Source organism: Haliotis asinina, chromosome 12 (genome assembly GCF_037392515.1).
Source record: "Haliotis asinina isolate JCU_RB_2024 chromosome 12, JCU_Hal_asi_v2, whole genome shotgun sequence".
Classification (NCBI taxonomy): domain Eukaryota; kingdom Metazoa; phylum Mollusca; class Gastropoda; order Lepetellida; family Haliotidae; genus Haliotis; species Haliotis asinina.
The window spans coordinates 15349793-15358545 of record NC_090291.1 but is presented as its reverse complement, the minus strand read 5'-3'; the positions used below and the strand labels follow the sequence as shown (position 1 = coordinate 15358545).

Below are 8753 nucleotides of genomic sequence, written 5' to 3'. Positions count from 1 at the left end.
CACATGTCCTGTTATTACAACACATGTTCTATTTATCCAACATATGCCCTATTTATTTAACACATGTTCTATTTATCCATCATATGCCCTATTTATTTAACACATGTTCTATTTATCCAACATATGCTCTATCTATCCAACATATATTCTAGGTATAGGTCCGGGGTAGAATATTGCTCTGTTCATCTGATTTACTTGTCCGAGGAACCGACTAATGGGATCGAGTGGTCAAACTCACTGACTTGCTTCACACATGTCATCGTATCACAATTGCACAGATTGATGGTCATGCTGTTGATCACTGGAATGTCTAGTCCAGATTGGATTATTTACAGACGGCCGCCATGTAGCTGGAACATTGCTGAGTGCGGCGTAAAAGTAAACTTACCCACTCACTTGCGCATGACTTGCATGTCCTACTCATAGCCTACACGCTTCCCATTAGCCACCAAATGTCCGTTATATACACCACATCTGCCCAATATGCGCCGCACATATTCTGCACACGTAATGTATGCTTCCGATTTTACCTGCACAAACATGCCTCACACATTCTATTTATCTTACATTTCACCTATATTCATTATCTATATAGATAGGAGGGCACAGGGTAGTATTATTCCTTTTGGTGTTTAGTACACCTTTTGGTGAATGCTGATTGGCTGTTTCAGAAAATAAAGAGCCAATCACACGCTTTGGGATAAAGAGATTGCCGCGGGATTCCTTATAAGGAACCTGTTGTTTTTATTTCAGCCTCTTTAGATCGAAAACTGGTATGGGTCAAACACAAAATAATCATTATCGTGACGGGGAATGACAAATGATCTTTTCTTTCGTTATAATTATTATGTAATTCTCTCGCAACAGCTCGAGAATTACGTCATTGATATAACACGGGAAAGATAATCATTTCCCGTCTTTCGTCAATTATTGTCTGTATCCATCACATCATTTATACAACCTACACGTTCCACATAAACACACACTTGTCTTTATAACATGTAATGTCCTGTGCTTATCCTATAGGTCATTCACACGTCTCCTTTTTTCGCCCTATGTGTCCGACACCTGCGGAGTGAGTGAGTGAGTGAGTTTAGTTTTACGCCAATATTCCAGTCATATGGCGGCGGTCTGTAAATAATCGAATCTGGACAAGACAATCCAGTGACCAACAACATGAGCATCGATCTGGGCAATTGGGAACCGATGACATGTGTTAACCAAGTCAGCGAGTCTGACCACCTGATCCCGTTAGTCGCCTCTGACGACATGCATAGTCGCCTTTTATGGCAAGCATGGGTTGCTGAAAGCCTATTCTAACCAGGACTTTCACGGGTCGACACCTGCGGTTACAGTTCCTACACGTGTTCTCTGTATACTCATAGTACCCCCGTACATGCTTCACATTGCACACCTGACAAACATCCTACGTATCCGTGAAGATCACGTGAAGATGCCGGTTAGAACTGATCTTCAGTAACCCAAGCGTGTCGCAAGAGGCGGCTAACAGGATCAGCTTGTCAGCCTCGCTGACATGGTTGGCACGTGTCATTGTATCCCTAATGCGCAGATCCATGCTCATAATATTAATCAGTGGATTGTCACGATTAATTGCAGACTGACGCCATATAGCTGGAATATTGCTGATTGCTAAAACTCATTCATATCGTTAGCAGGTATGGTGGTTTCTTTCAGTTTTATAATTTGTGCTTGAGGTTCAGTTTCTTGCTTAAATCGCTCACACTGCGTTACACGTCCTCGGTAGCTGCGTGGTAGGTATAGAATACACAGCAGAAAATAACTTGATTTTTAACAAAAATCACATAGTGCCTGCCAGATATCGCTCCACCCTTTCACGAATATTTCCTGGTTCCCGTGAGCAGACGTTTGTGGATTCAATGCTAATTCACAGAATGAAATACATCGTTTTTGGAAACTAAATGAACGATGGATGATTTCGCTCGAGTATAATAATGTCTTTATTATCCATTGTATTCATTAACTTGGTGCAGCATAACACAATAAAGAAGTGTGACGTCATTCTTCAATGACGTCACGATCAATTGTTTAATGACGTAACAGACGACAAACAAAGGTTGCTAGGCAAAAGTGATTTGTGCTCATGTGCACATATGATATATATGCCACCGGTTATGGGTCATCTATGGGTAATATTTATCATAGCAAAAGTGTATTGTTAACATCATGATGACGTCAAAATAGTAAAGGGTAATGAGATGAATAAATATGACCAACTAAAGAAACTGACAACTCTATAACTTTATTGACGTGAAGTAATACGAAGACAACACCACAAGACCATAAATATTACTTCTGTATTCTAATAGTGACATGTGCAAAATATCTAAAGATCATTTAATATTTGACAGATCGTTATTTGACAGATTTCTACAACAGCTAACATGTACCACGGCATCTTTTTGTTGAGCAAAAATCCGTTGAAAACATTTTACGCCATATTGTTATGACAAAATTAGATACGCAGTAAGTACATGTACGCATCAGTAGGTATATGGATCGATTATCGATAAATGTCGGGGAAGTATCGATGAACAAAGATGCCCTCAAATGTCTGCAAGAAATTAATATATTTTACACCACTGGCGGTATACATGGGTTAATCACAAAACGCACATGATTGAAATCCTAACTTTGTGTGTGAGTGAGTGAGTGAGTGAGTGAGTTACGTCACGTCGAAAAAATAGCAGCCACATCGTGAGTAAATCAAGTTATAAATACATTAACAATTACAGACAAAATATGAAAAAGTCTGCCAACGATGGCCCTAACTTTGTGTGCTGTGTGAGTAAAGTGAAACTCTGTCCTGTCACAAATGTTTATTTACGAAATTCTTCCTGACACTATTTGTATATCGATAATCTTGTTCCTATTGCCCATATTTGCGATTATCGATCGTTTAAGCAAGCCCCAATTGTGTATACTCCCCCGGAAGCTGATAAGGTGTTTGAATGAAAGCTCATTCGATGTACGGGTTAAAATTGTGACATGTCCTTTGATATATCTACTGTGTCACATATAATATATGTATTCTATTATCATATCTATAACCGTTCTCTAAAAGACAGTGCCCGTGACGTCAGAAAAATGTCACTGTGGAATCGGTCTACTACGGAAATACAACATCAGTTTTCACGAACCCTTGACAACTGCATGACGCCAGTCTACAATTATGAGTGTCAGTTGCTTATAAACATAATCAGATGACCAGGGACGATAAACTAATAACAAGTTACAGAGTGTGCTGGAACTTCTTTAACATGATGTGTTGCTCGCCATATCGACCATTGGTTTGTCAGTCATGGATTATGTTTTGCCTTCAACACAGATACGGCAGTTTGTCGGGTTAAAGCCATACAAACCAGACGGGTGGTTAGGAACAAGGCCATCAATGTCACCGGACATCAGAGTGATCTTTCGGAAACTATGCACATACCTTCAATTTATTTGTATCCGTTTGGAAACATTTGGGATATCTTACCTCTAAATATCGTGTATTTTAACACTGAAAACATAAATCTGAAAATTAGTACGAAAAATGAACTGAACCACGTCATTTCCTGCCCACGCCATCAGCCGGTTTGTAAACTGCAGTGTGATTAGTTCTTACTGTATATGCATGGGAGCTCGACTCCTGTTTTTTCACTTGTTGGTGTTAACACTAGTTTTTAACAACAGCGAACATTATACACCTAGAAGAGTGATAAACTATGTTTCTACGCAACAACGTCAAGAGCATGGACACACAGAGACATAAACTTATGTAAAGATAACCACAAATACATTAGCCACCGTTCATCTCAAACACCTCACATCCATAGTGAGTGCGTTTAGTTTTACGCCGATTTTAGCAACATCACGACGGGGGACATCAGAAATAGGCTTCATATATTGCACCCGTGTGGGGAATCATACCTGGGTCTTCGGAGTGACGGGGGAACGCTTTAACCACTAGGCTACCCAACAGCCCCCTCTCACATCAGTAAAGATGCACGGCTTTCACTTCTTGGTGAATTTGGTGAAGAAGGACAGAACGTTGATAATATCCGGGATGAAGATGCAGGAGAACATGACGGAAACGACGGCGACGCAGGTCGTCCCGGACACCGTTGCAGCTGGACGTTTGTCTTTGGCGCTCGTCTTCTTCCTGAGAAAGGCAGTGGTTTCTCGAGGATCGACTGTCAAGTTCGCTTTCCTTTCGTCAATGACTTCCGATATAGCTGCTGAACTAAGATTCCTCTTGCAGCGACACTGGCAGTTTTGTTTAAGTGCCGATGTGGTGATTGGGGTCGACGTTGTGGTTGGAACCTCTGTAGTACCCATTGTAGCCGTTGTCGTTGAGTTGGACATGGCGACCACTGACGAGGGACTAAACAACGACTGTGTTGAGGAAATGTTCAGTTCAACATTGGTATTAGATGATAAAGAAGAAAGGTTATTGCTTGAGGAAGAGTCAGAAAGGACAAATGAGGACTGGTCACTGCTTGAAAAGAGGGTTGATGAGTTATAGGCTGCTTTGCTTTGAGAGTAATTTGATGAAACGGATGATGACTGGTCCAAACTGGTGTTCAGAGGTGTTACACTGCCGGGGTTCCTGCTTGTCATGGTTACCTCGAGTAAACTACTGGTTAAGGACACCGCAGGGGTACTAGTGGTCAAGGACACCGAAGGAGTACTGCTGGTCAAGGTCACCGCAGGGGTAAAGTGGACTTCAGTGGAGATCAATGGGGTGTCTTGTGGTCTGGTTGTCTCAGAAACACTGCTCCCGCTCACGTACGTCCCTGTTATTAAAATAATTAGCATAAATGTAGCATATTTATTAACATATCACTTTTATTAGCTGTACTAACAGCGAGTTCCTTGCAGCTTATCTCCCGATCGCGTTGATCTTTCCCCGTGACTTCACAGGAACAAAACGATGAGAACATTACAAGTGAAAGCAATTCTTATCGGTAGTTTCTTGTGGTAGTGGAATATAACACGTAATAATAACAATAACAATAATAACATTTGCCCCTCACATATATCCATACCTAAGCGTGTTCAAAGCGCAATTGTTATTACCCAGGAAAACGCAAGCTGCCTGTAAAGCGCTAGAGGGTTAATGGCACAGTCCCCGATTCGTTGTGCAAAGTTGCGTCCCTTGGGTACATCACCTTTATGGGAGGCAGTTCGAGACCTGTGTCGCGCTGATGTTCTAGTAGATTTGTCGGCACCACACGCATTGAGCGCAGGGCACTAATCAGGCGACGGTAAGCAACGTTGGTCACAGAGAGCCGTTGGATCGGTGCTTTGCAGCTTCCGTCCTGGGATTTCTGCCCTGCGTCACAACGACGTCATATGACGTCACGCCTTAAGAAATTGTGTTTGTACAAAGTGCTTCTGTTCACTCAGTAGAAAAGTGGTTATCCGGTGGTATACGTTTGATGACTATTACCTACCAACGCCCCATAGGCAGTTTGGGGTATCCGGCGTGGAAATATCTATCATGTTTGTATGCGCTCATAGCATGTCCCTGCGACGCTAAACAAGTGGCCAATTATGTTATTATTATGAGTTTCATGTACTTAGTAAACGCGTACTTCGGACTTGTCCATTAACTTTAAGCAGACACGGCATGATATAATCGGTATACTCGCGAACTTTAATGAAACGGAGGAAGCACTGATACCTTTCATTTACACTAAAAGGTTATATTACATCGATATGATTTACTCACCTACATGACGAACAATTGAGAATGTTCTATGGATACACAATTTAGTTATTACTTACATGAAAGACTTTTCGGTCGTTCGTACCCGTGAAGGTAGAATAGGCCTTCAGCAACCCATGCTTGCCATAAAAGACTAATAGTATGCTTGTCGTAAGAGGCAGTTAATGGGATCGGGTTGTCAGGCTCGCTGACTTGGTTGACACATGTCATCGGTTCCCCATTGCGCAGATCGATGCTCGTGTTGTTGGTCACTGGATTGTCTGGTCCAGACTCGATTATTTACAGACCGCCGCCATATAGCTGGAATACTGCTGAGTGCGGCGTAAAACTAAACTCACTCACTCACTCACTTTCGGTCGTTCCGGTCAGGCGAAACCACCAACACCGTTAGTAGCTACAGCGAAACGACGCACATATTACAGTGGAAGCTATCTAAACCGGCACTCACTGGGACTGAACAAAAAATCCGGTTTAGACAAACTGCTGGGTTGTAGAGCTGATGGTAAATGTACAAGCCATGGATGGGGCTGAGATTGCATGCCAGTGTTGACAACTTGCCAGATTGGACAGATGCCGGTTTTGACACCTTCCACTGTAATAATAAATAGCTGCACATCCGTAGAACTCTCCACTTTCATAATGCCAACTTAAATGCCAGTCGAAGAAGTTACCTATGGAATAATAGGTCCAAGATGCACCCTCTGTGTAGCACATCATTATAGCGAAACCCCAACGAGAACATCTGTCAAAGGTGTCGCTCACGGCACCATTGGTATATGTAAAAAGAGACCCTGGGTAGTTGTACCAGCAAAAACATGTTGCCTTTGCCTGGGGAGAAGATTTGTCCGGGAGAGACGTTGTCACGGCTACAGTGGTTGCTGCAAATAACAATATTATTGGAGTACACAAAGATCCGACGTTACATCTGGTCATACATGAAATTGTAATCGTCATACATATAGGTCATTTATCATACACTCGTGAAGATCCGGGATAGAACTGATCTTCATCAACCAATGCCTGTCGTAAGAACCGACTAACGGGATAGGGTGGCCAGGCACGCTGACATAGTTGACATCAATTGCGCAGATCGATGCTCATGCTGTTGATCACTTGCATGTCTGGTCCAGACTCGATTATTTACAGACCGTCGCCATATAGCTGGAATATTCCTGAGTGCGGCGTAAAACTAAACTCACTCACTATCCACTCTCCAACTCCTGCTGACAGACGCTCGAGATGCCTAACCATCAATTTCCCCGCCGTATTTTGCTTTGGAATATTGTTGAGTGAGGCGTTAAACAACCAGCCAACCAACTATTTAGCATACAGTGATACAATAGTTCTAAAGAACTTAAGTAATCTATCCATCAAACTCAAATTGTCCACTATGCCTGAGTATAATATTGATTTCTTTTCATTCTGAGAGACCATTTTTCTCAAATTTGAGTGAAAATGCTAACCAGCGTCAAAACTCAGACTTGAGTTTGTTTCCAGGCAGCTTCAATCTTCCGATCAATGCCAACGCCAGTGATTTTGGAAATTACTGTGGCACTATATGTACACAGTTGAAAATAATTATTTAAAATGTACATCTAGGGTACTACACTCTTACTCCGAGATAACTGTATGTTCGAAAACAAGACACAAATTGGACCTTCAAAGTTCGACAGAACGATGTTTGAGGGTGATCGGTATTTGAAAACTCACGATCTTCCCATAAAGCCCTGTTTTATATGATATACTTCCATCAACGTTTACTCTCATTTGTGTAAAAGTAACCATTTACTATAGTGAACTGTTCTAAACTTGATTTTACAAAGTATTCCATAACGTTTAAAGGTACTGTTTACACATGAACTGATGCATTGTAAAACAAATTCGTAACGGTGAAATGTTTATTGTTATATATGAGTTCACTGAACGATGAAACTGAGTGGAATTGATAGTTCTTAACAAAACTTTACACCAAAAAAAGCAGCTGTTTACATGCACGGTATTTCCACATTCTTTACAGTAATTGTTAGTGGAGAAATTCATCACCAGATTACAGGATATCGTAGATTAAATAATATTTCTGTTTTATCAATATTTGAAAACTCACGACAAGTGGGGATCGAACACAAGGATGCGGCTCCTGTTTTGTTGTAGCACCAGGGTGTTGACATGGAACCAAGCGGGTTCCTGCAGAAAGAGCTGACGCTTTGAGAAGCTATGCCAGTGAAGACGAATTCATCAGGAGCTACAGAGTTCCAGTCTCCGCAGGACGTACCATTAGCTTTCCCGATGCTTCCAGAGTAGGTTCTACCATCTCTTTGACGACACACGCTGTCTGTGTGTACCAAATGGCAATAATGGTCTTTTATTCAAACTTATGGCGTTATCATTCACATATACATACGTAAAAGTTGAAGTATACCCGTTCACATAGTTGAATTTGTCATATGTGACAGTAAATTATAACGGAACGACAGGTTTCGAAAAAAATCAAATCTCATAAAAGTAAGCGTACATGTTCATGTTTTCTATTTAAAACTTGTCACAAAGACAGAGTTGCGTTTCTTTTGATGTTCAGTATATGTTTAGGTGATGACAAAGGCACTGAGGCTCTCAAAAAAAAGGTCGTCTTTTGGTCAAATATTCGCAGGTTCAAGAAGTTATTTGGAACTACAGTCTCTTAGGAGAGTACAAACACTGGTACCTTTATGGGTTCGAGTCCCATTTGGGAGAGACACTATGAGAGTCAGGCACTTAATCGCCAGCTCACAATTTCATCCATCTAACCCACTCAGCCTTCTGCGCTTCCACAATCCCGGAAAAGGGGTCAACCCAGCAAATGTTCTAGAATCTGGACTTTGCTGAGAAAGGGAAATCCCAAGTATAGCACGCTTTACATGTACATTTGATCACTTTCTAAATTGCAGTGTGTAATCAAAATGAAAAAAAAAAGAATTTTCAAAGAAACAAATACGGGGATCGAACTGATAAACTCTGAGTG

The 8753-nt window shown here is 41.4% G+C and overlaps 1 protein-coding gene across 1 annotated transcript in view; it reads right to left on the bottom strand.

The window, feature by feature from the left end:
- Positions 1 to 2278: 2278 nt before the first annotated feature.
- LOC137258472 (uncharacterized) overlaps positions 2279 to 8753 on the bottom strand; it is a 31852-nt gene continuing 25377 nt past the window's right edge. The window contains exons 11-13 of the mRNA XM_067796158.1: positions 7860 to 8087; positions 6427 to 6633; positions 2279 to 4820 (exon numbers count right to left, since the gene is read on the bottom strand). Of these exons, the coding sequence (XP_067652259.1) occupies positions 4039 to 4820; positions 6427 to 6633; positions 7860 to 8087 (1217 nt within the window). The 3' untranslated portion in view covers positions 2279 to 4038. The remainder of the gene's footprint in view (positions 4821 to 6426; positions 6634 to 7859; positions 8088 to 8753) is intronic.